The sequence below is a fragment of the Dermacentor variabilis genome, chromosome 2 (assembly GCF_050947875.1).
Source record: "Dermacentor variabilis isolate Ectoservices chromosome 2, ASM5094787v1, whole genome shotgun sequence".
NCBI lineage: Eukaryota > Metazoa > Arthropoda > Arachnida > Ixodida > Ixodidae > Dermacentor > Dermacentor variabilis.
The window spans coordinates 17386668-17413893 of NC_134569.1; the positions used below are offsets into that span (position 1 = coordinate 17386668).

The 27226-nt window shown below is 43.8% G+C and overlaps 2 protein-coding genes and 1 long non-coding RNA gene across 6 annotated transcripts in view; 2 read left to right on the forward strand and 1 right to left on the reverse strand.

Moving 5' to 3' along the window:
- The window catches only part of Oseg5 (intraflagellar transport protein Oseg5), a 43887-nt gene extending 35745 nt beyond the window's left edge, over positions 1–8142 (forward strand). For all 4 annotated transcript variants that reach the window (XM_075679785.1, XM_075679786.1, XM_075679784.1 and 1 more), the window contains 3 exons: positions 3878–4050; positions 4731–4854; positions 8007–8142. In XM_075679785.1, the coding sequence (XP_075535900.1) occupies positions 3878–4050; positions 4731–4854; positions 8007–8075 (366 nt within the window). In that variant the 3' untranslated portion in view covers positions 8076–8142. The remainder of the gene's footprint in view (positions 1–3877; positions 4051–4730; positions 4855–8006) is intronic.
- LOC142571443 (uncharacterized) overlaps positions 1–27226 on the reverse strand; it is an 85811-nt gene that overhangs the window by 12109 nt on the left and 46476 nt on the right. Inside the window, exons 2-3 of the long non-coding RNA XR_012825880.1 lie at positions 24860–25086; positions 267–343 (exon numbers count right to left, since the gene is read on the reverse strand). This is a non-coding gene — a long non-coding RNA (uncharacterized LOC142571443). The remainder of the gene's footprint in view (positions 1–266; positions 344–24859; positions 25087–27226) is intronic.
- LOC142571442 (uncharacterized) lies at positions 19226–27183 on the forward strand. The gene is made up of 3 exons (XM_075679792.1): positions 19226–19441; positions 24880–25056; positions 26874–27183. Exons 1-3 carry the CDS (start codon positions 19346–19348, stop codon positions 27006–27008), a joined length of 408 nt encoding a protein of 135 aa, XP_075535907.1. The 5' UTR covers positions 19226–19345; the 3' UTR covers positions 27009–27183.

Here is a 27226-nt window from a genome sequence, read left to right on the forward strand (position 1 = left end):
ACAGTTGACACAGATTCTTCTATCTGCTTTAACTTTACTTCTATTGCATCCAACTGTTTTTGCATAGTTTTCTGTCTTTCGAGTAGCTGGCAAAGCAGTTCCTCAGTAGTACTGGGCTCAGGGTTACACTCAACATCTCCGCAGAGCACAAAAAGAGCAACAGAAACATTCCGTAAGTGCAAAAATAATGTACACACACTGTGAGGGCACACCAGGGGGACGAAACGATGATCACTCATTCAAATAGAACCATATTTGTTACTAACCTGTGTAAAAAGCAGGAATGGGTTTATTGTGATGTTGTAGGACTGCCAGCTGGTGTGCCCACTGATTTCTTTGGTTTCTTTGGTCCAATAAAAATTCAGTAATGATTAACACAACAAAATCAAAAGCCATAATTTTCCAAGCCATAAATAAAAAAATCCTTCTAACACAACTGCTTGCATATGCCGGTGAGGAAATCGATATTGTAAAACAGGTCGTATCGTAAACAGGCTAGGAAATCGATAAATGGAAAACAGCCAAAGTCCTGCCTTTGTATAAATCAGGTGATACACAACTTCTCTCTAAATACAGGCCAATATCTTACACCCCTGTCATGTAAGACGTTAGGGCACATTATTCACAAACGTATAATTGAATTCCTTAACTCTAATGATGTTCTAACATCTACCCAGCATAGTTTCCATCGTGGTTATAGCGCTGTAATGCAGTTAGTCGATTTTGTTCATGGTGTTGTTTCTAACCTAGACATAGGTAATCAAGTGGATGCCATCTTTATTGAGTTCTCTAAAGCTTTTGATTCTGTGATTTATTCTAAACTACTGGTAAAATTAAACGCCCTATTCAATAATCCCTGTTATTTCTTGGATAGACAGTTTTCTTCATTGACACTCACAACTTGTTTCTTTTACCTCAGTGGAATCAACTCCTGTCGACCTTAGATCAGGTATTCCTCAGGGATCCGTATTAGGCCTTTTATTATTTCTAATACTATACATCAATGATTTACCTTGTAGTAACTCAACTAAAATCAGACTTTATGCAGACGACTGCATATTATACGAATCTATTAACTCAATTGATGACCACCATCATCTTGCCCAATCCTTTATGTCTTTCTGTGCTTGGTGCAAAATGTGGCAAATGAACATCAACTGTAGTAAAACAGTCGTGATGTCATTTGCCAATAGACAGAGCCCCCTCTCGTTCGATTATTCTCTGGATGGCATCCAACTTAAAAGAGCGTCTCAGTATAAATACTTAGGTGTCATTCTAACAGAACATCTTTCATGGTCTATACATATTGAATATGTAAACGGGAAAGACCTAACAAAAATTGGGTTATTTGCATTGCACTTTAGCTACGACACCCCCCCCCCCCTCGTGATACTAAACTGCTATTATATAAAACATTAATTCGCCCTATTCTAGAATACGCATCTGTCATTTGGTTTTCCTACAAACAATATGAAATAAGCTCGCTCAGTAACGTTCAACGAAAATCTATCCATTTTATTTGCCAAAATTACAGCCGCAGTTCCTCACCAACACAGGCTCAACAGTCTTTGAACATTGAGCCCTTACTTTCATGTTATCACATTGAAGCCTTAGAACTGTTATATGCAATAAATAACTCCACCTCTGGTCTTTCTGATTGTAACTACATAACATTTACTAACACAAGTTGTACCCGTAGCTCCCACGCCTTGAACATAACACCTATTTTTGCCCGTACTAACACATTCAAGTACAGTTTCTTTTCCTCGCACAATAGAGCTTTGGAATTCTCTACCCCGTAACATTCGTTCACTGTCACTAAACGATTTTATAGCTACCAGTGGTAAGCACTTCGCTAACATGTAAAACACTTCTTTTTGATCATTCATCTTTTTGTGTATATGTGTGTTTTTAATGTGTAATATATAGTAATGTATAATGTTCCCACTCCTGCTACAGCCCTATATTGGGCTGCAGTATGTGTAAATAAAAAAAATTTAAAAATTGTCAGTGAAACAAAATTTTTGGTGTCGCCTTTTTTTCTCACCCAAGTTGGGATCAGCATGTCACCGTGTGTAAAAAAGCTGCTTCTATAGTTGGTGTACTTGCTCACTGTCGACGTCTCCTCCCGACAGAAGTTAAGATACATATGTATCACTTCCTTTTGGATTCTAGTGTAGGTGACTACGACTAAAGCAAACATTGCAAAAGATTATCTTTTACAAAACAAGATTATTCTTGTCTCGATTATATGCCGTCAACAAGACTTGCATTAAATAAGCACCGTATTTTCACTGTTGAACACATGTATGCGTTTTGTATTTTGCATTTCTTTTATTTTGCTTCTGATGTTCATAAGCAGTTTTTAACAAATATTGCATGCTTAACACCTAGGGTTCCTACCGCATGTACAAGAAACAGTGATATCTGGTATGTTCTAGAGTTTTGAAATAACTATAAACACCAAACATTGAGCTACAATTTACCAACCACACTTAACCAGTACAAGCACGCTATAAATTTGTTGTTAGATGAGCTACACGTGTACTTTGTAAACACAGCGTAAAAGTATTGCTGTGTTCATATTCTTTCATACTTTGAATGTTATTAGCCAGGTGCTTAATTATTTTTCTTTTGTTACATTACTTATTTACACATGTTTGGAAAATTGAAAATTTCATGTCATACAGAAGTGTTTTCCTAAAGTCTAAACGCAACGACAACCAATGTATGCAATGGTTAGTTTATTTGCTTGTGTTTTTTTAATTTATGTACAATAATTTCTGTCATTCTTGCCATCTGCCTTGTAAGAATTTCCTGGACTTGTCGAGCTGCTGATAGCAGCTTTTACCTCACAAACCTCTTCAGAAAGCTTTCTTTTTTACTTTTCTCTCCTCACTTTCTGGGAAATAAAAGCGAATTGAATTGAATTTGATTAATTGATCCTTTTTCTGGTTTGCAAGTGCACTCCTCTGCACTGCACATTTACCCAACTAATGGCGGCACTGCTCATCATTCTCGTTCAAATTGACATAAAGTGGTACAATGGCATATATATGCTGGGGCTTTTCTTTTGCACATGGTTTTATCACGAGAGCCTCATGTATGTTTGCTGTGTTATAATGCAAGCAAACTCTGCTTATACACACTATATGCAAAAAAGACTATGCCACCATTAGTTGAGCAGACTGCCTCACAGGAAAGCTAGCTTTAAATTTATGAAAAGGGTCCCACCAGTAGATGTCAGTCCCTATTTCAGTGGTGAAATTTTTTTTTTAATTGGAGAAAGACGGGCTGTGTAATGTCTTATCCCTAGGTTGTCTACCCATGAAATTGCTGTTAATTTTGTTGTGCCATGTTGAATCTCTCTAGACTCATTTCCATTTCCTTTAAGCGGTTAATTCAGTCCTTACTCGGCACTCACACATAATATTTTTATACAAGCATTTATTCTGAGTGCAGATATTTTATATTACTTGGTTAATTCTGGTGTGTTTGCTTCTTTAACCGCTGCAACCTGCCACACTTAACTTATGCCCTTGCATTTCTTTGCACAACTGCAGAAGACATACATATCTACTGTGTAGCTGTTCCTTCTCTTTTGTTTCTTTTATTGTGCATGACCTTAGATGGAGCCACTTAATGGCAGTGTGTTTACTGCCACTTAAACGTAGGTGCCATTTTGCACACACCAGAACGCCAAGATAGGTACACCAGACCTTATGCTCCATTCGCATACTCAGTCATCACAGAATTATTTAATGAAACAGTGTGGTCATGGTATCGCTTTTGTGTAGACTCTTATTAGCTCAAGTAATTATTTCTTAACATCATTTACAAAGCAGCACAGATGACTCGGGCTGCTTTACTTTAACAGGTTGACAAAGTGCTTTACCTCCAGTACATCAAATCACAACAGTCCAGTCAAGTTCGAACAGCAGAGCTTGCTTTGCTCTGTGGAAATCAAAAAGAAGCCGAGAACATCTTGCTACAAAACAAACTGTGGTTCCGTGCCATCATGATGAACATCAGTCTTCATGAGTGGGAACGGTAATGTGGCTCTTTAGTTGTCTCATTATTTATCTACAATTACGCAAATAAATGAACATGTTCTGAATCAGCTCATTTTATAGCTACCAAGGTATTACTGTTTATTGCATAATAGAATTTTAAAAATAGCACATTATTCAGCACAGCTTTATAGTGCTGTGAACAGACATCCCATTGTATGCTGTGTGGCCCATGCTGTGCTGAAAATTTAAGTCCATGTGGACATCATAGGAAATGTAAAATTGCACTGCAAAGTATTGTGATAGATGGTACTTTGAGTGTCATAAGCAGACATAGTGTACTGTGCCCGTGTGTTCCATTGCCTTGCTCCCCTGTAAATTAAAGCTCTTTAATTTTTAATGTACAGTAGCGTGAGAAGACAAAGTATATGAATAAGGCAGGACCACATACCTTCTGTCTATATTTTCACCATCTGGTTCATACCAAATAGCCAAGCTGCATCATGTTCACAGTGGTAGTTTATCAGCTCACTCACATTCGTGGATTATTGTTAATTGTGCATCATTACACAATTGCCAACTAATTAATAATTTCCTTATTACTTTATGCCTTTTGTATACTTACACAGTGTGAAAAGGTACAGTGAGTTGATGTGGTTTGTCTTTTTAACGGTCAGTAAAGTTTCAAATTTTGAACTGATTACTTTTTCTCACAACTAGGGCCCTGAACCTTGCAGTGAAGTACAATACTCACATAGACACTGTGCTGGGCCATCGAATTTTGTCGCTGGAGAGGCTCGGCAAGCAAGAAAACAACGCTGTTTTCCTCAAGTACAACAAAGAGGTCAGCTTTATTTTCACTTTACCATTTATTTTTTAACTTGACCCTGTTTCTCAATAAGACTGCAACAGATCAGATTTAAAGAATAACTAAAGGGAAATATTAAGCCAGGGTAAATTGGTCGATTGCTCTTTGAAAAATTGAAAAAGTCATTTATCTGAAGCAAACTTCTACACATTACAGAAAAAAAAGTTGCCAATTACAATTACTTTGAAAAATCTAATTTATTACAGTTACCAATTACTGCCCTATAAAAGTAATTACAAAACTACTAATAAGTAATCTATTAAATTTAATGTTACTTTCCACACTTCTATTAACAATGCACAAATATGGTAGATAGAACAAGCTGGCCTCGCTCTTTCAATGCGTCCTCCGCAGCCCTTCACACATTATCTTCAGTAAGCATTGCTTTCCAAATTTTCTTCCGTAATCTTCCCTCGCTTTCTTGTAAATACATCTGCAACGGCACTGAAAACTCGTTTGATGTGTCTGGTGGAGAGAAGGGTGGTGTTGTAATGCACAAACACCTTGGTTGCAAGACTGTGCATGGTTACTCAGTGCCCCAGTGCTTGGGTCTGGGTCATGTATGAAATGCAGCACTTCATTGTCGCTTGCGCTAGGGGAAGGCACTCCTGATAAGCACATGATAAACTGAAAAAACTTATACAGGATATTTCCTGGCATCGCCGACTATCGAGCTATAGATGTGCCGTTTCAATTTGTCGGCCAACATCTGGTGGACCTCCACCACTTAGACTAAAGCGACTAATTCAAATCTTCACGTTCCTTGAAAAGGTGGCCAAATCTGTAATGTAACTTAATGTAAAGCTGCATATGATGCAGCCCTAATAATACACTCAAACCTCATTATAACGAAGTTGAAAAGAGAGCCGACATTACATTGTTATATTCTTATTGCCATTTACTGCAATATATGCCCAATAGGATGCACACAGTGGGGCATGCGCCCCATGGAAGTGTTATGCGACCACGCATGCGATGAAATTTGAATAAAACAACAACAGAATTTTCAGTGTGTGCAACATGCGACCTGAGGTGACAGCCTTTAGATAGCTGCCTTCTGTTACATTGTGATGGTCTTTCGCTTCCGCTTCCCACTTGGCTCATTCCAGTACAGCATCATGTGGTACACAACACAGCGCCCTGCTGTGTGAACAAGGAGGCAAACGAACTTCACCGTGCCAGCTTGGCTCGCCCAGTTTGTGGCTTCTGAGATTGCACCGGGACCAATGCAATCTGGGAGGCCATGCCTATGTGCCAGGCCACTTTTGGCGGGAGTCGAACGCACAACATTTGGTGTTAATTATGGTGAAATTAATTAAGGCACAGTTACTTAAGACACTCAAACACACAAAACCTTTGGTGAGAGTCAAACTGACGACCTTTAATGTTAATGAAGGCAAAGCTAAGGCGCAATTAATTAAGGTAAAGTGAATTAAGGCACTCAATCCCACAACCTTGGGTGGGAGTCGAACCCACGTAATAGGAAGTAATGTATTCAAATGTCAAGTAATTTAATAAATGTTTTGTGAGCGCACAGGCTTTTCCCTTCATCCTCTTTAACAGATGTTAAAGTGTCTGTCAATTTTTTTCATTATATAATGAGCTTTGAGTGTACTGTTTGTGTGTTACGATCGTAAACATAGGCATGTGAGTCAGATAGATAAAAAAAATAGAAACAAAAGCATTTAATAGCCAGAAATGCCTTTCTAAATCAGGTAAGTCATACTGCGCTAAGCGAAGAAGAATTAAGTAACAGATCCTGGCACCTATGAAGGCCGCTTAAAAGTTCTTCCAGGAAAGAGAGATAAATTTATTGTAAGATAAAAGCTCAGCAGTCAGGCTACCAAGAGGGGTGTGCAAATCTGCCAGCCTGCCATGTTCAGTTGATCAAGGGATAGCTGCAATACACTGATCGAGGGAAGGGTAGCTTATGTGCCACTTTTCATTCCCCTCGTCACTGTGGTTCCCATCATATTTCTGAGGAGATTTCTGAGCGCAAGGTTTTTGGAATGACGAGCAACCATTTATGACTGTCTGACGCGTAACTGTGCCTGTAACTGCATATGACTAAATGAGAAGCCTGACAGCGAAGTGAGCGAGGTACCAGAAAACTTGATGGCCCAGAGATGAAGTCTATTAGTTGAGCGATCTAATAGTTGCATCACTGCTCAGAAGCAATGGCGTCAACATCAACAAAGAAGAATGTGGGGCTAGAGGTGGGAAGGCAGTTCATGGCGTCACTATAGTGACTGGTTTCATTCCCTTCGTCACTGTAGTTCCAGCCAAATTTAAGCGCTTTAAACTGTGTCGCCTGTTATAGCTTTTGTCGTCGAAAATGTAAATGGTGATATGTCTACTGAAAAAGTAATTGAATTACAGTGAGTGTTACTCAGTAAACACGGTAATCATTAAATTACAAAATTACAGAAACACGTAATGGACTACAAGTTATCATTACATGTAATTCTTTACATACACATCTGATACCAAGTGCCAAGTCTTGGTACACCTGGGGAGGCATACCATGCGCTGAAGGGTTATTTTTTCAAATGCGTCTGCATTTAAAGATGCTATTTAAAGATGCTGCTGTAAATGCTACTGAATTTACTAAGGGCACTGATGCGCATCGTTCACAGGTGCTTGCCAGCCCACACTGCGTATGATATACTACGGCTGAAGTAATCAAGCATTCACGTTTCAATAGTCGCCAAAAAAAGGTTATGTTTGGAAATAACTTCTGCTTACTTCTCCCTCTCACTCCATTGTTTGCCTGCTGATGCTAACATCAATGTCAGCTGAAGCTAAATCTGTGCATTGTTGGGATCATAGGTGGAGATGTAGAACAGGCTTCAGTTCTTTGTTGCTGCACTTCTCATATTGTTCACTGTCTATGGCCTCTAGGCATAAGTAGAAAGCAAAGGCAAATGGAAAGCAAAGGCAAATGGCTCTGTAAAAAGAGGCATTGATTCACATAATGAAAGTTTCTGTCTTCCTTCCTGTCATATTGAGTTTTCTTTGTGTTGCTTGACTCAAGAATAGAATACCAATTTGCCCACCAAACCACCCTTCTGAAGAAAAGTAGCTTGCTTTGCTTATGCATTGTTTTTGCCTTTTGCTTGTTTTTTCAGGTGAAAGTCGACTGGGCAAAGATCAATGCTGCCATGGCAGATGAGTATGAAAAGGAGAAATATGGTTGAGAAGTGTGTTGAACAAATTTTGCAGCACTTAAAATGTGCCACTAATAAAGGCTTTCTTCTGTTTTTCTTCAGTGTGGTGGTTCTCTACTGATGACATGAACAGTCTGTTTTTGCTATGACCACAAAACTGTTTCACCTCATCTTGCTTGGGGAACATAATGAAGGCAGGATGTCCCACTTAGTCAGGACAAAGCTTTTAAAAGAGAATTTGTGTTCTAAAAGTATGAAGCTAGTGCAGTGTTGGTGGACGATGCTTCTGCTAGTGGATTATTTTAGTGCAGTAGAAGCCCGCCTTAAATGAACATGAAGGTACTTTGGAAATATGTTCATGATGTAAGACGTTCAGTTTAACAGACCTCCATTGAACCTGTGGGAATCAAGCAGAAGTTTTCAGGCTGTACAACTTAGTGCATTTAGCAGAGCCTGTCCTGTATGAAGTCTATTCCACTTAAAACTGGCATTTGCCAAATTGACAAGTAAGAGATGCAGGAAAAGCTCCTCCCCAAAGAGTGTAATGCACCTGCCTTTCATCCCTCTGCGATTCAAGAAACAGTTATTTTACAGGTACCACTAGCACGAACAGGTGTTCGGCATTGTACATAAAAACTGACAATTGCCAAGTTGTAGTCGAAATATGCTTTCCAAGTCAGTTTACCAACACGCCCAACAAATGGCAATGCTGAAATTGCCAAGTGTGGGTCGAAGACAGCTGTCTTCTGTCTTCGTCATATTGTGCTGCCCCTTCAAGATGTTCAACCAGTACCAACTCGCCTAAATGTCGATCCTTCCATCGCAGTACAGTTTTCTTGAAAGGGGATTAGGAGAGGGACTTCACTACCCTGTGAAAACACATCTGTGGCACATCCAAACAATGTCCCAATATCTGGGCATACTTTCAGAGACAAACAAGACACCCATTGAACGTCCAATTTTGGATATGCTGTCATGGACGTTCTAAGGATATTGCATGTAGACCTTTCATGACCCATACATCAATAGTTGTGCTCCCAGAGGCTGTGTATTTCTGTTTCTTCGTGACAGAAATATGTTTTCTTGTATGTTCAAATTGTAATCCGAAGTTATCATGTCTGGAGCTCATGTGTACATCGTACTTTGTGTATTTTGTTACGCAATTTATTTTGAAAGCTTCAGTTCAATAGGCTGCTCTTAGCTGAAGGGAGGCGTGGAAGAATGAGAAGTAGACTGCACTGACGCATGTGCACGTGTGCTCATATGGGGTTTTATGAACATAATAGCCATTATAGCAAGCATCGTGCAAAAGGCCCCGAGATGTCTGCGCAATGTACGTAGCATGTACATCCCTCACGCATATACGAGAGATGTTCACAGAACACGGAAAGTGCGGCCAAGCGATCGTGTGAGGGACGTCCGCAGGACAATTTCAGTACATCCTAGGGATATCCATATCTTTGCAGTGGATGTCCAAGGGATATCCACTGGATGCCTCTGCATGCAGTCACTGAGTATGTATACACTAACCTAGCTCCTGCAAGAAGTACCTATTCCCCTCAGCAACGAAACGGCTCAAGTCAGCATATCACAGCGAAGAAGAGTGTGAACATAGGGAAGGCAGGGGATACGAAAGTCAAGGAAAGTTAAAGACCTTTTCAACGACAAAAATCTTCCTGGGTGCCACCATAATGCCCACAGAACTGTTATGATTACTATATGTAAACCTGCCGCTGTCGAGGCTGCCACACGTGCCTTTGTACTACCACGGAGCAGTCCATAAAGAAGGTGCTCTCTCCCCCCAATACAATAACTTCTCACCTGAGCCTGTTGTTTCGCAAACGTGCTCTTAGGACAAAAGAACTAGAACACAGTAGTGCAGGCAATCGCAGGGACATTTATTGTGCCTTTTATGCACCAATCTAGCCAATAGAAGATGCCAATGGGCGCGCAACAAATCGAGAAAGTCCGACTCACTACAACTGGATAACGAGAAAATATGTTCTCGTCATGTTGGACACTAACGCCTAATCGTTCGCGTGTACAGCCACGCGAACGGTGGCGCATTCTAACGATCGTGTTCGTCTATTCCGGTGTCTTGCTCCTAAGCCTCTCGCAGGACGTTCCCGCGAACGAGCGCGTGAAACATCAGCGCAGTTAGCCGACCCCATGACAACGAGAAACAGGCTACTCCCTTTCGCGCCCGAGTAACCGCGCCGTTAGGTGGCGTTAGCACCAGCGCAACACTCGCGCCATCTCTCGTACTAGTCTGCAACCACGCCGACCGCTTCCGGTGCAAAGTCATGCGGCGAAGCCGGATTACAGGAGACGTGAGCAATGCGGAGAAAACAATATCAGGGGACGCGTGAGTCGAACGTCATCACTGTTGCCTTGGTCTCCTCATTCCGAGTCCGGCCTGCATATATTCATGCTGCTGCTACTTGAGTACCTGCACATGGAATGGGCATGTGCCGGACGTATGTGGATAGCCCGCCAAACCGACGTACTGTCTTTGCAGGAAATCGAAATCACTAATGGCGAATTCGGCGAATCGCGCACGTACCTATGAGGTACCGGGGCGCCCTGGTGCGCAGTTTCATCCAATTATCACACCACGGCGCTCTGGTGGGCACCGGTGCAATTTGCCGAATTCGCCATAAGTGAAGACGTAGGGCTGTTCTACATCTCCTCAAGAAGACAGCACGATGAGCACGCGCGTGCACTCATATATTGATGCGAAAGCGTCACGTGGCCCATAGAGCGACAAAGCCGGCGGCGTGCGTATAAGCGAAACGGCATCTAGATTCCTATTGGCTTCGACGCCACGGCACGAGCGCGCCTTGACGTAGCAGAGCGGGTGAGAAAGAAGTGGCTCGTTGTGGGAAATGGGAAAGGTTGACGCTACCTTCTGCAGCCCTTGCACGGCTCAGCGCCAAAACGGATGAACCACCTTGCGTCAGGGGAGAGGGCACGCAGGCTGCTGCAGCTGCTTGCTGGCTCGGGCAGCCCGTACCGCTATGGTACATTATTCGCAGCGCAAAACTCGAAGGAACGCTCAGCGGCGTTCAATTGGACATTGCCTTCTCATTCACGAAATGCTTAGGTATCCTCGCATTTTTTCCGTCGACACGCCACTTCGATAGATTGCTGCAATAGCTTCTTTTTACATCACCGGCTGTAACGAATGCGTCGTCACTGCCCAGGTACACTGTTGCGAACCGCACCTGGAAGTCTAGGTGTGCCGGGCATCTTCAGACTCTCAGAGACCCAATCCGGTCATGCGCGTGGCGTAGAGATATACATGCGCTTTGCCAAGATTGCGCTCATAATTGGCTGAAGCTAGACGTGGCTTCATTGCTTATTCTTGTTTGCTGTTGGCAGCAGCCTGTTGCTCATGGTAATAATTTCGGAGTTTAAGCACGCACGTATCTTGTGAAACAGAAGCGCGCTTCTCCTTACAATATGTCGTACTGTGGGAAAGCCAGCACTGACGAACAGTTTGTAGGAATTAAGCTATAACTTCAAGACCGCGTCGGGGTCTACAGAAAGAGACTTGATCGGTATGCGCCCTCATAGAGCGCCTTTTTCTCGAGCAGCAGCCTTCGAAAAAATTCCTACAGGGACCGTTTTGCATACGCGCCATCCCGGCCCGACCGCCAGAGCAAAGGAAAACAGTCTAAGCAAAGAAACAAGGCAATGAAAAACGATACAAATACGGAGTAGAAAGCCTCGTAATTACAACGTAACACACAGCAGCTTTTTTTTTCTTCTTTATATGATTGAGATCACGTGTCTCAATTTGAAAAATATAATATATGTTTTTTAAAGGAGGAAGAAAAAAATGCGGCGCAATGACGAGCAGTATACAGTATGTCGATAAACAAAAAGCGCTTAAATGGAATTGCCGGTTAAACGGAACAACAACCTCTGAATTGGTTGGTTTTGTAATTGAACAATGTAAAAAGAAAAGCTTTCGGTAATCGCAACCAAAGTGAACGGAACTCTCTATAGACGTCTTCATAAGGCGAGGAGGAAAGTGCTCGCGGCGAGCCGTTGCTCCTCTCTGGCTTGAATTGTGTTGGCGCGGCGCTGCTTGAATGTGTTGCAGTCGCCGGCTGCGGAGTGGTTTGGAGATATTTAGATCGTTCCGCGTGAAATTCACGTGATGTCAGTTCATACGACTTCGTCGAAGAACCACTGTAGCCTCTAGGGGCAGCAACAGATAGGCTATGCAGAAAATGTTCTCGGCTGGGCAAAAATGCGACGCGCATCATCGGCCGCGGTGCGTGCATTTGTTGGGAATCATTTCGGCTGTATAGGTTTTCGCTCGACGAAGGGAACCGGCGTCGGTGAATTGGCAGCACGTATTGGAAAAATATTCTCACTCTCTGACCGCTTATGTTCTCGTATATGGCCAATCCATTGCAACTACGAAACATCTAAGCGCCAATTGTTATAAAAGATTTACGTCAGCCACCGGCATCGTTCTCATGCATTTCGAGTCTAGTAGATTTCAAACCACCATGCTATGTCTACGTTGACCTCCTGTATGAGACCCTAGGCCTTGCTGAACACAGCGATCACTGCAGTTGGTAAACCAGCGTGATACATATAAGCTTTGTGCGTCGGCATTGTCTTTTTGCCCTGTAAAGCATAACATCCAAGGGAAATCGCACAGAGTATCCAATGGCTATTTGAGGACAATTTTCGTAAGAAGGGTGACTACGTCGGAAAAGCAAGACTGAAGAAAAAAAATTCTCATATCTTCCTTTCGAAAAAAAGAAATACAGAACACGGTCTAACGACGCAATAAGACTTCGCGTGGTCATGCCGCATGCTTGGACCATGCGCTATATAGAACAACCAGATCTATATAACACAGCATCCACCACTGCGTCCGACGCTCGCACAGTGCAGCCGGTCGTTTGAGCACTCGACAAGTTTGATTCACACTGCAAAGCATGTTGGTTTGGTTATTGCTAACCAAGCCTATTTTGTTTGTGGACGGAAACTTCGCCCAGCAAACATGGCAGTCCCACAATGTATCTACACATAACGATTTGAACGCTTGTCAAAGTAAACAGCACAATTTATTCCGCAGCAAAACGCTACCACGCTGTTAGGACCGTCATATGTTTCCTTACGACTCATTGCTACTGAACCAGAGCTTAGAACAACAGTGAGAATGCTGCAGTAAGGCCAAATTCACGAAACAAATTTGCAGAAGTACACAACTGATCTCTGAGGCTGACTGTAGGCTCAAAAACGCGCGCGCACACCGCGCTTGTTGCTCCGTCCGGCCGTCCGACTCAACGCCAGCACAGAAATCGCTTCAGTACGTCTCGCAGAACCGTTTCCCCGGTAGAAGACGCCATGTCATGCTAAACAAAATCGCGCGAGCACGAAAATAAATAAATAAATAAATAAATAAATCTGAAAAAAAAAAGAACCGATGACACCTAAGCGCTTCTTATGAGTTGTGAATGCCAAAGCGTTAACGTCCAATTTAACGCCGCCTAGCGGTCCTTCGAGTCTTGCGGTGCGAGTAACATACCATAGCGGTACGGCTGCATGCCCGAGCCAGCAAGCAGCAGCAGTCTGCGGTGCCAACGCCGCATGCCACCGACGCGTCGATGCCCCCTCCCCTCACGAAACACCTGGCGCGCTATCGACAAGCACGTGTTCCCTTTCGCCCGCTCTGCTCCATCGAGGCGCGGTCGTGACGTGGCGTCGCAGCCGATGGGAATCTAGGGGCCGTGTCCCTGCCACAGACGCCGCCGGCTTTTCCGCTCAATGGGCCCTCATTTGATGCTTTCGCATTAAAAGAGAATAAAGAAAAGAAAGCAAGCAAAAACAAAAACGGCAGCCGAGCGTATACCATGGCCTACAACAAGGGGCGCTTTTGTGGAAGTCGAACCCACTTCGATATATCGAAGAACCTGCTATATCTCCATGTGGGATTCCAATTGGCATCGTAAAGGGCGGCACAGAAAACACCAAATGTCCTAAGGACGTCCCAAGCAAGCACTGAAGTCCCAAGTTTAAAAAAGGAAGTAATATGGATGTCCCATGGACTTAAGCGAACGGATGTCCAATAAACGTCTCAGAATAGTACGTGAATGGGCACCTGCATGTAATATATATATATATATATATATATAGTCACATCAATACATACGCTTATTTCACGAGTATTTTATGTGCCATCCCAGTACACGTACGCGCTCAAATTAAACTTGCGTAACCCTGCACACATAATATGCATTACGGAGGCGAGAACACAAAATGTCCCTTATTTACTGCAATCTTGCATATGAGTTCTGCCGTTCGGGCGTTAATTAGCAAGCACAATACGTACGTGCGTACAACGCATTCGAAGGAAAATGTCAAGTAACATAATGAAGGTCTCATGAGTGCGCAGGCTTTCACTTCGTATTCCTTTAGTGTATACTAAAGTGACTACCTTTTTTTCAGCGCCTGTCTTCTGCGAAGAAAGTCATTCTTGCCGAACGTGAGGCATGTGTGCAGAAGCATGTGAACGTTTTCTTTTACGTGTTAAATAGCGACGCAGCGGGCGACTTCTTTGGCTACTGTTGCAAATTTTTGTCACGCAGAATCAAGCAGTTTCAAAGAGCGCCGAATGTACCCTGTATGTTTGCGCCAAAAAAGAATAATAATAATAATAATAATAATAATAATAATAATAATACGTTTATTTGACCATACCGTCATACATGATGCAAAAAAGGTGGAAGTGAAGTCTATGAAAGTGCCGGAAAATGACTGGTGCGAGAACTCCGCTATTATTCAGCTATCTGTGTTCAAGTTGATACAAGATGTAGATTTCGTGCATGAATTAACCGTACTTTAGTATATCTGTAACGACAGCACGGCGACGGTCGGTGCGCAGACTGACGAAGCCACACGCAAGCATTTATGTGCGTGCAGCAACTCGTTTGATAACTTTTTTCTTGTTCTATTCTTCATTTGCCATTTGAAGAATAATTATGTTACTAAGATTTTTTGGCCAATCCGTTACTATAGACTTCCATCTATATGAACTTGTAGGCGTTCCCTGCTGAGTCCGAATCATCGGTCGGTGACTGTACATGGTTCCGGAATACAGTTTTGGGCGCCGAGAACTCCTGCTTATCGGGACGAGATTCCACTGCATAGCGTTGTTGCGTTGCGGTGACATGACGAAGGCGGAATCGCGGTATGTGGGCTAGGCGATTACGAGGAACAAATTGGTGATGACTCGGCTTCTATATGTTGTTGCCTCAAAGCATCAACTACATATGTCTGTGCTTCTTTTGTGGTATAGAAGGGTCTATAATTTTCTTCTTTCTTATTGTCGCGGTTTAACCTTGCTTGCTTGCTTGCTTCCGATAACACAGCACGTACCCACTACGGGGGATTGGCCGAGAAGGTTGCGGTTAAACGGGTGCGAGGAGAGAAAACGTGAGAGATAATGTATACGTCAGGGTACAGTTGAAATTGTACAAGAAGTTAAAATAGAAAAGGGGGCTTTACTTACCAGCAATTGTAACGACGCGGCCGGGAGAGGAGCACGAGATTATTGTTTTCTTTTTTTGGTGTGCCCGCGGCGCGTAGCGCTGCCGTTTTACTAATTGATCGTGACGGCATTCTGAACTCGATGCGCGTGTTTACTTGAAATGTTTAAAAAAATATCCGAGGTGCTTTAGGGTCGCTTTAAAGACTCTTGGTACCGTTTTTTTAATAAGTGTTGGTTGTTGTCATTATTTTCATTCTTGTCTTGTAAACAATGAAAAGATTGCAGTGTTTGTATGTATGTGTATGTATGTGTTTTAAATTTTTTTACCAATTTCCCGAAGAAATAACGGGACAGTATTCAAACGAAAAATTAAACCGATTATTTTCTTTATTCTCTATTAACGCTGTAAAACACTTGTGTATAGTATTCTTTTGAAGCTGTTTGCTATATGTATATTTATTTATTTATTATTTATTTATTTATTTATTTACAATACCTCAAATACCCTGCTGGAGGGGTTTTACAAGAAGGGTGGGCGAGCATACAAGTTAGCAGGAACGCAGTAGCACTGCAGTAAGCAATGAAATTAGTTAAGAGAGAAACAGCAGCGTAGAAAAACGTAAAGACTACAACACTATATATATATATATATATATATATATATATATATATATATATATATATATATATATATATATATATATATATATATATATATATATATATATATATATATATATATATGAAAAAACACGAGAACTTATCAAATGTGACAATCGACATGGCAGTGACATTTTTCTAGTTATGGAACACGGTAAGTAAAAACAGGCAGACATCTCGAGAAACATATTAAGATGTCGACAGAAACACGTTTAGAAGAATACTACAGATAATACGAGCAGATGACGCAGTCAGGCAAGGGATTCAATGGCGGACCTAAAATGCGCAGGATCATCATGAATAATGACGCTAGCTGACTGGAAGATTATTCCAATCGACGGCTGTTTGAGAAAAGAAGGAATGAAGATGAGCATTTATCGGAGCTTGTGGCGGGTAAACTGCTTTATGGTGGCTGATACGGCTTGAAAGACGGTATGCTGGTTTGATAAGGTGTTGTCAGGAGGGAGGGTATGGTGTAGCTTATGGTTTAAGTGTGAATGTTTTGCGGCGCCTATCTAGTTTTGGAAGACTATAGCCTTTGATTTTAACTGAGTGACACTTGTATGATATGAGTAGCAAGAAAAGATGAATTTGGCTGCACGATTTGGATACCGACTCGAGTGCCTTGCTAAGATTGTGTTTATGAGGGTCCCAGATCGCGCATGCATATTCCAACTTAGGTCTTACAAGAGATTGATAGGCTAATGACTTAACCGAGGGCGGGGAAAGTGCGATATTGCATATAGTGCGATAATATATATAGTGCGATAGTACACAAAGTGCGATAATACATTCTATCTATGTTGTACTTCTGTCTGGTAAGCAGCGAGCTAACAACTCCTGACTGCCGTGACCCGCCCACAAGCGAATTGCGCTTATGCCGGCACGAATATGTTGTGAGCTGCTGAAATAAAGATTTATGCGCGTATGCATGCATGCATGCATGCATGTATGTATGTATGTATGCATGTATGTATGTATGTATGTATGTATGTATGTATGTATGTATGTATGTATGTATGTATGTATGTATGTATGTATGTATGTATGTATGTATGTATGTATGTATGTATGTATGTATGTATGTAAAGGCAAACCATGGTGACCTGGTACACATATATACCAGATGTAAGATCAAAGCTGTTAAAGTTTGTAGTACATTAAGAACTCTATTGTCTGATTATGAAGTGAGTGCTGTGCACACTGACAAGGAACCGGACACTGCTACAGCTGTCGAAAAAATTACAGGAAGTGCTCGAAGAGCTAAAGTAATTGTTAATAATTCTGCCTCAAGTATGTGTGTAAAATCAGGAAGTCGCAGTGAATAAGACCAGGATAGCAACTCGGAAAAAATGCCTACACCCACTTTCTCTTCACACATTAATGTATCCGTCGATATTACATTTTTAATTTTCAATTGCTCCAAATGATTATGTAATAGGCCACTTAAATATCTAGTTGGCAGGAGTTTAGCGTTAGAAGAAAAGATATTCTCCCATTCAGCCTTAATAGTATTTACGGGGTTTTTGGGGGCAACAATCTCGCGTATCTTAACTTTTAATGGTTCTAGTTGTGCTTGCACAAAAAAGAACCTGTGGAGTTTAAAGACGGGAACATGTTTCGTCAAAGAACGTAGATATTTCCTTAAATACAAACTATACGGTCGTCTCGATGAAGATTCGTAATTGTTTAAGTAGGTTCCATACTGTGACAATGCGGAATCTGCAAACAAGTGTGGGCAATCGGGCCTTCTTTGTATAATACATAAATTTCAACACATTTTGCCAAACCAAGACAAATCCTCAGAGTTTCTCGCTCTAGAAGAACGAGGGCGTTAATCTTGTACGCTGGTCCACCAGAGAATAAACCACACCCAAATTCTAATATGCGTCGAACCTTCCTGTGCAAAATTATCTTCAAACTCCCTCTTCGTGACCTCACATTTTCGATTTGGAGCTGTTCCAAATTTACCGTTTGGCGCTGTTCGGTTTGGTCACAGGAACAGGGCAGCTTAATTGCGCTGCATTCCACAAAAATATTTGGCCATCATTCTTATTTATATATTCCAAGGATCTGCCTCAAGGCATTATGAGAAGAAGAAACGTCATTTAGAAGCGCACAGCTGTGCATCATGCAGAAACCTACAGCTTGTGGCTATCGATATCTTCTGCAGTTCTTCTCTTTTGCTTTTGTCACACTATACCTTGTAATTAATATTTCATATCAGCGATATTTTTCTTGTTGTTTTATTGTAATTTGTAACTCTCTCTCTCATTTATTTGTAAGCACAGAAGCGATGTTCTTCCAGCACCGCCTGCCAGAGTCCTTTGATAGTGATCCTTCACTGTTGGCATAGCGTCCATATATGGACCCAAACTCGGGACCAGAGATCGGTGTCAAAGTCTGCATGCAGGATCAAGAGGCAGACGTTAGGGCCACACATAAACTCTCATCATCTGTCTAACGTGGATTGGAGTATCCTTAGGAAATGAGTCTGGCACTGAATTATTGGTCATGCACTGAACCCTAATATTACTCCCCCTCCTCTTTTCTGTTTGTCCTCTTCTTTCCCCTCCCCCTCTGCAACACCGCGGTCGAGCCGTCCACCGCCGAGAAGTTACCGTACACGTGGTTCTCCTCTCCCGATAATCACAATTCTTTTGTCTGTCAATTACGGTCCTCCTTTGATATTTCTCTCCGCGCGGCCGATCCCCGTTGTGTTACATCAGCTACAATGGCAGTAGCTCCGGAGGCTCTTGCGTCGATGTGGGCCGCCGCTCTGCGCAGCTCCTCAAGACACAAGAGTGGGCTGTCCAGCAAGCCCGAGAGGCGGCGACGAGGCAAGGCCTCGAAGTCCCCTCATGGGAGACCTGAGCCCGGGTAATCAAATTTGCCGGATTCAGAATAAAGTTGTTTCCATCCATCCATCCCCCGTTGTGGGTATGCGCCACGGACTCAACACCGAGTGCTCGGTTTCTTGTTTTCGTCGTCGGCGGAGCCGGGCGAGCCGGGCGCGGTCGCACGCGCAGTGTGTGCAGCAGGGCAGCCGGAGAGGTTCGATGCAATGCGTGGCTCCTCGCGTCGGGCCTCATCGTCCCCATGGTAGCCCCCGCAGAGCCCGCCTATGAACCTGGACGACAGGAACAGGCTGACCGAGTTTAGCCGCAACTTCAGCGAGTCGTCTATGTACGCCTCCTATGTGACGGCCTGGAATAGAGTGGTAAGCCTATAGCACTCTGACGGCGAAATCACTGAGGTGTGCGTTGCAGGAGTTCCTAACGCGGATCGGAGCGTGCTTAGGGAAGGAACCCGCCACTTTGGTTGGCGGGATTTTGCGTCGCACGCAGAGGATCGCAGAGGGAACGACCACAAAGAGTAAAATACGATGCACAGAGCGCTTTGTGTGTCATCTTGTCCTTATTTTTGTGTTCGTTCCCTGTGCGCTATACGATTCCCGATTATCATGAACCAAGTCTAAAGATCCGCTGACAATGCAATGGAGTCCAGGATTCGCCTTTCTGCGTGTGTCGAAAGTGCAGCACGCGGACGTCCTTTATTATTATTATTATTTGGGGTTTTACGTGCCAAAACCACTTTCTGATTATGAGGCACGCCGTAGTGGAGGACTCCGGAAATTTTGACCACCTGGGGTTCTTTAACGTGCACCTAAATCTAAGCACACGGGTGTTTTCGCATTTCGCCCCCATCGAAATGCGGCCGCCGTGGCGGACGTCTTTTGCTTTACGCCTTTATACGCTCTGCCGTCACAGCCCGCAATTGAAACCGCGACCTCGGGCTAAGCAGCACAACGGCACAGTGCCAGAGCAGCTGTAGTTTGGTCAGTATCAGTGGTGTAGCCAGAAATTTCGCTCGGAGGGGGGGGGGGGGGGGGCTCATGTTCCAGCTCGGCCTCCTCTTTACAAAATTTGTCGAGGGATCAAGTACATTAATAATGCTTCGTGAGCTTCGTGTTGTCGACAAATTCGACTTCGCCCTGCCATCTGCTAGCCGCCTGGTCAGCTCAGATGGTAGAGCGGCTGCGCCGGAAAGGCGGTGGTCCCGGGTTCGTGTCCCGGACCAGGACGAATTTTTCTTCAACTATGAGGCTTTTCTTTCTAGGTACCCGTATGGGTTTCCTTTGTAGCAATTGCTACGAATGGGTGGGTGTCTGATTTTCCCTTTATTCATTACATCTCTCCACCTTGCGGGTTTCCGCAGAACTACTACGTTAATAATGCCTGCATTGCCATTGCTAAAGATGCTGCAAACGAATTTTTGAACGCTACGCACTGTCAAGACAAGTAAAATATGCATTTTTTAATAAAAGAATATACTAGCATGTCTCCAAAATTGTGCCCGAAATAACTGATATCAATGCTTCCATGTTTTCTGTCTATTTAATAAGTAAAGAAAGCATCACACGAACTTTAGAACTATATCAGTTTAAAGCCAGCCACTGATATGAAAAATGTAAAGGCCATGAAGTGAGCAAGTTGAGGACAAATATTTTAAAGAAACATTGTTAACCTCCCAGCCTTTCTCTCATTTGCATTTCTCTCTCTCTCTCTCTCTCTCTCTCTCAATCAAGAACCTTGTTTACATGCATTTATGTACATATGCAACGACCAGGGAAAAATCTCAATGACGCTGTCCTTTGTTACAATATATGTTGCTCAGGAGTAGCTGTCGCGCATAGGTCGCGTATTTTGAGTAATTGCACCGAAATTATAGTCGCAACAGAGAACACATAAAAAGCAGGAGTTCTGCAAAATCTACGAGGGTGACTCAAATGAAAGTGAGCCAATGCGAATATATGACAAACGGGGTACTTTATTCAAAAGTAGTCTCCATGAGCATTTAGACATTTGCCCCACTAACTAACGATTCGCGTGATTCCCGTGTGATTAAACTCCCTGGGTTGCTGTTTCAAAAAGTCTGTAACTGACTTTTTCACCGTCATCGTCCGACACCAATCTAATTCCCTGGAGCTGTTTCTTCACATGCTCCAAAATGTTGAAGTTGCAAGGCGACAGGTCTGAGCTGCATGGCGGATGTTGCAGCGTTTCCAACTTGAACTTTGCCAGTTTTGTATTAAGCACATCGCCGACGTGGGTACGAGCATTGTTGTGGAGCAAGAGGACCCCATTTTTCAATTTTCCACGTCGTTTGTTTTTATTGCGAAACGCAGTCGATTCAACGTTTCACAATATCGGACGCGATTGATAGTCTCTCCAGGTTTAGCGAATTCGATCAATAATGGCCCCTGACGATCGAAAAAAAAAAAAAGAGAGAGAGAGAACACCTTTCCGGCAGATATGACTGCCTTTGTTTCCTTGCGGTGGTGAATTCAAATGTTTCCACCGTAAGCTTTGTCGTCGTCTTTCAATCTCGTAGTAGCGGCACCATGATTCGTCCCCAATCACAATTGCAGACAAACAGTCGTCACCCTCATTGTGATACCGGACTAGATGAGTCAAGGCAGCGCCGAACCTCTCCGTCTTCTCGCGGTGGTTTAAAATCTTGGGCATCCATTGCGCACACAAGAGCCGATTACCGAGACGTTTATGAATTACGGTGTGACCCGAACCGTGACTGATGTTAATTCATACACCCTGCCAATTAATCGATGCTTATCCTCCGTTCTTATCTAATCAGCCTTTGAAATTGTGTTGGGGGTGATTGCACGGTGGCTTTGAGCCGGCCTTGGATCGTCTTTGCAACTTTCACGTCCTTCTTTGAACCGTTTCTTCCAACGCTTCACAGTGACCAATGAAATGCAATGCTCAACGTACACGGCAGCCATACCGCGACTAATTTCTTTTTGGGAAGCATCTTGAGCTGTCAAAAACCCCACGACACCACGCTGTTCAATTTTTGGAGTGTATTATGTCACGCAACCATGTTCAACCCATTGTATGAGAGCATTAAAGAACCTGTGTGTTACTTTACTCACACAGTGCGTTACTCACACCTGTGTGTTACTCACACCTGTGTGTTACTTTAGTAAATGAGAGATGCCTCCGTGCTACGCGCGTGCTACGCGCACGCTTTCCACATAATGAACCGAACCATTATTGCACGGCGTGGGTTGGCTCACTTTCATTTGACTCGCCCTCATACATTAGAAAGGCGAAGATAGAATGGAATATACAAATGCGAAGATACAGCTTCATAAAGGGCAAGAAAGTGTTACTGGAAACAAAGTTCACTGCACGTATACACAAAGCTTCGCTACAAGATATCTAAATATACGCACAAGTCTTTAATAAATCTGCTAATTTAAAAGAAAGTCCCTGTATATAATGCGTCAAACAAGGCAAATAAACATGTTGCCCAACCACCAATTCACAGATCACAGCCCCCTCTCTCTCCACTCCCCCTCATGTATCGCGCGCGACAGGAGGCGGCGCGTTTACTCCTCACTTTTCTCCCTTGCGCTCACAAGACTGAGCCACCACCGCGCGGGCGAATCTACCTTGCGATGACGGTGCAAACTGCACAACGCGCACCGCTGTTCGCGCCGACAGCGCTTGTTGTTTCGGCGATCTGTGCGATAAGACTCGCCGTAAACTGCAATATTCTAGCTTCATTTCTATTTTTCATTTTCTCCCTTTCAAATGTAAGAACCAGAACAGAAGCGACATTATCTCACTAGAGGGGGATCGCGCAGTGCGGCCAAACCGGACGTTCGCGCCTGTCAATGGTGATGACTGGACGGCGCGCACTATATCTTCACTTATGCTTGGTCCACGCGCTCCGCTGTTCAACTTTCATTTGACGCCGATAGTACAGCATGCGGCGCGCGGTCACGATGTTATCTCGCTTGGATTTTATAAGGAACATGAGGGTGATGGCGACGGCAGGAATGCGCCTGCAGTGTCCATATAACTTTATCGCAATAATATAATAAAAGTATCCGGCAGATTAAGCGTCCCGTGGCCCATTACTTTACGCAAAAGAAGTAACAAAATCGAACTTTCACCATGGGAGAAGTTGCTGCACCGCAGCAATGTCTTCTGTTGTGGGGCGAAGGCACGGAAATGAAAAAGAAACGCAAGGAAAGCATGTTGGCCACAATGGAATGCCTACTCCGGGCACCTAATGTGGCTAGCGAAGGAATATCGAAGAAAACGTGAGACGCTTGGTCCACAGACAACCATGCGCAAACTGCTCGGTATCCTAGCTACATCATCGAGACAAGACTTTTCGGAAAGGTCGAGCTCACGCGAACGCGTTGCAAGTCCCCGCAGTGATGGCGGCGATCGAAAATGCATTGTTTCTTTTTCTCGTCTGCTGGCCACAAAGCGTCCAAAACTCTGACAGGCGATAATCCACTCGGCCAGAGAAAAACGAACGCGCATCGAAGTGCGCCGCGCTGTGGTCGAGGCAACACAAGAAAAACGCATGCGCTCTGGCTGGTTCCGGCAGCCCGCGGGTAGCGAAAAAAAAAAAAAAAAAAGAAAGATGAAGAGGCTCAATATGTTCTCGCGTGTAAAAGTCAACGTATAAAAATAAATAAGAACGTAGTTACCTTTTCTGGTTTTAGTATCTCGATATGAATGCTTCGGCGCAGGTGAAAAAGAATGCTGATATTCTTTTCTTTGACATGACGGCACAAATGAACCACCACAACGCTTCGGCTCATCGGACCTTCCTGTGTGCTTTGTCAACTTGTCTGATAGTGTATTGATTTGGCTTGTCTCGTTGTATGGTCCGATGTACGAATTTAGAAAAGTCAGTGCACATTTGGCGTCAAATGGTTATGACAACATTAAGCTCGCAAAGTTCTGAAATTGAAAGCACGACTTTAGAAATGTCAGTGCACCTTTCGCATCAAAAGCTTATGAGAACTTTATACCCATAACGTCTCACAACTGAAATCCATGCGCTCCGTAGATTCCGCGGCCTCCGCGATAGCGCGATGAGCCCGCTCGCCATCAAAACGCCCTTGAAACTGCTCGGATGGGGCTCCTTGCTTTACGATGTGCGACTCCTGGCGCATGGGCGTTGCCGCGAAATCCAGCCCGATTTCGCAATGTTCGCGCTGAAATGTCTTTTAAAGGACATTCAAAAGGACGTTCTAGACAAAATGCAGCATGATTTCGTGCGCCGGGGTTTGTTCTGGTCAGCGGCACATGACAGCACGAAAAAAGATTCTGGGGGGAGGCTGAAACCCCACAAGCCCTGGCTACGCCCCTGGTAAGTATATATACACATCTTCCAAAAGGTTCGTCGTCTCTTTCCTGCACACACACACACACACACACGTATATATATATATATATATATATATATATATATATATATAAGCGCCAGCTGAAAGCCACACAAATCAGTATACGACTGCTTGTTAACAATATTAAGCTGGTCGAGTTGATAGCTGTTCATGGTTGCAGAGGATATGCGCTAAACTGACACGTCGTCATATTGTCTCTTTCGTTCGTCTCGTGTCAGTTTAGCGCTACATCTGCAACCATGTACTGTTTGTGCACGAATTTGTTAGGCAAAAAGGATCGCTTCCGGAGTTATAATGCTATACGTGCAGATATGCGTACGAACGACGCCCATTTGTGCTTATATGTGAAATGAAGGCGTGTACGCTTTTTGTGCGCGCGGCGGGTGTGCGCTCAGTACATACGTCCTGCGCTACTGCTGCAGGTCTTGTGCTACGAGGGCTCCGCGTCGGCCCCGCAAGGCAAAAACTGGGGCATGGACAGGCTGACAGCGATCCGCAACTTCTTCCGCCGCTGGTTCTGCCGGAACAAGGAGGTCGCCGCCGCGGCCGGACACAATGCGGACCACGCCGAGTCTGCTGCTGGTGGCGCCGCCAGCCACGTGAGTGTTGTGACGTCACACATCCAGCACCTGCAGAGACGTATGCTCCCATATACAGGGATACTATATACTTCTGCAGCTAACTAGATCGCCAATTACGTCAAAATTTTGCATGGATTGCTACAGCGCTGTTGATTCTTTCATCGCGGCACGCGCGATTAAAATCAACGCTACAAATAAATTGTTTTTGACACGTTGCTGGTGAGTGACGATCAACCCCGTTCGTATACAGAGCGGTCGACGCTATGTAATGAGTACAGGCTCCAACTTCTAGAGAGGCGGGACTTATTGAAAGATAATTCCACTTTCGCCTGTGGCTTCGCGATGCTCGCCGTGCGTGTGCCTCCTCCATGTTTGCCAACGGCAGTCGAGTGCCTCAATGTTTTCATCGCCTGCCTCTCCGTACGGAGCGGCGGTCGAGGAAGACACGAGACGCTCTAAACTGCAGTTACATAGTGCGCCGCCTAGCAACATATATAGTCTGAGAACATTACTGGGTCGAGTAGAAACATGTTGCATGCAGAAATGACCATCGAGCGTGTGGTCACACTAATCTTTCTTCCAATAATTTTCCACACGAGATTGATTGCAGAGCGCATACCTGTATGATGACTGCAGTAAGCGAGGGAACTCGGCCCTACTACTTGAGCGATTGAGCGAAAGCTTTAGACGGCTCATGGGACAAAAAATCCGATGTCCAGCGTTATGGCACCAAAATTCATAGGGAGTCGAACACCCTACTTGTAGTGTCTGTTAAGACGAATTTAATTAAGGCCACCTACGATCTCTAGGGGGGGGGGGGGGGTTCGAACCCACGACCTTTGGTGGAACCGTAATTCGATGGCACCGACATTGATGGTGCCACAATTGTTAGTCGAACCCATGCCCATCGGTGGGAGTTGAATCCACGACCTTTGGTGTTAAGGCACTCGAACCCACGAACTTTGGTGGAAGTCGAAGCCATGACCGTTGGTTTTAATTAAACCGAAGTTAATTAAGACAGTTAATTAATATAGTGTTAATTGAGGCACGCGAACCCACGACCTTTGGTGGGAGTCAACAATAAGAAGTAACAACGCATTCGAATAAGAATGTCAAGTAATTTAATGAATGTCTCGTGAGCGCACCGGCTTTCACCTATCCTCTTTAGCGTATGCTAAAGTGACTCGTTTTTTTTTAATTATTATTATGATGAGGGAGCAGGCCCCAGAAATAATAAACGCAACGTGCCCAGAACGGAAACGACCTTAATTGTTTTGATGGTGATGACACATTAGACAGAGATCGGCGTGAGTTTCAGCTTGCGACTACACACCATACAGTGAACAGCTGTTACGTCGTAGCAGCAGTGATGATGACTATAAACGTTTGCAGCGATATATGTATGGTTTTCTGTTTAATATGCTTTCCGCACTACCGGGAGGAACTTAACTGGCGGAAATACAGCGAATTGCATTATGGAAGAGCAAGGTGACACGCACTGCCTCTCTGGCACCGCGACGTGCGTGTTTGTTGACATCTGGCGGCGTGTCCGAACGGCATGACGTGGTGCGGGACATTGCACTAGTGGCACTAGTTAGTCAAATGGAATGGGTGAGCGGTGCAGGTATCTAGTACACATCTAGTGCAGATGAACTGGATATACGGCGTCAAGGACAATGTATGCACCGAGTGCGTCATTAACAGCTGTTCACTGTAATAGCTACAGCGCCTACAGCGTGCGTGGTGCTAGTCTTTGCGTCTACCTTATGATTTTGAGGAATATAATTGTAGGCCGCTATTTATTCATTTATTTAATTTTATTATTATTATTTCAGGTAAACACGGTTACCAAACATGACGAGCAGCTGGGAGATCACAAGGATCCCAACGACGACTTCCAGAACCAAGTTGCAAGGCCAGCGCAACTGAAGAGTCCCTTCACGCACAGTCTAAAATGTGGACATTTCTAGTTTCAGTCGGCACTGCTTTCGCAGCCACCTTTGATCTGTCTCGCGCTATGTCGCGCGTTGTGCTGCCGACGGGACAGAAGTCAAAACTGCCGCCTCTGTGACTACTTACAGTCGTCTGTAGATGGCGCGGCATGTCTAATAAAATCGCCGCCTCGATTTGTAGTATGCGCTCGTGTTTATCTCATTAAATTTTTCTGGTAAAATTGCATTTTATTTTA

What these genes read in the sequence shown, in the direction of transcription:
- LOC142571442 (XM_075679792.1), top strand. Translation starts at nt 19,346, where the DNA reads ATGAACCTGGACGACAGGAACAGGCTGACCGAGTTTAGCCGCAACTTC. An exon ending in TGACGGCCTGGAATAGAGTG is followed by an intron (nt 19,442 to 24,879) that starts GTAAGCCTATAG and finishes CTACTGCTGCAG; the next exon opens with GTCTTGTGCTACGAGGGCTC. An exon ending in CTGGTGGCGCCGCCAGCCAC is followed by an intron (nt 25,057 to 26,873) that starts GTGAGTGTTGTG and finishes TTATTATTTCAG; the next exon opens with GTAAACACGGTTACCAAACA.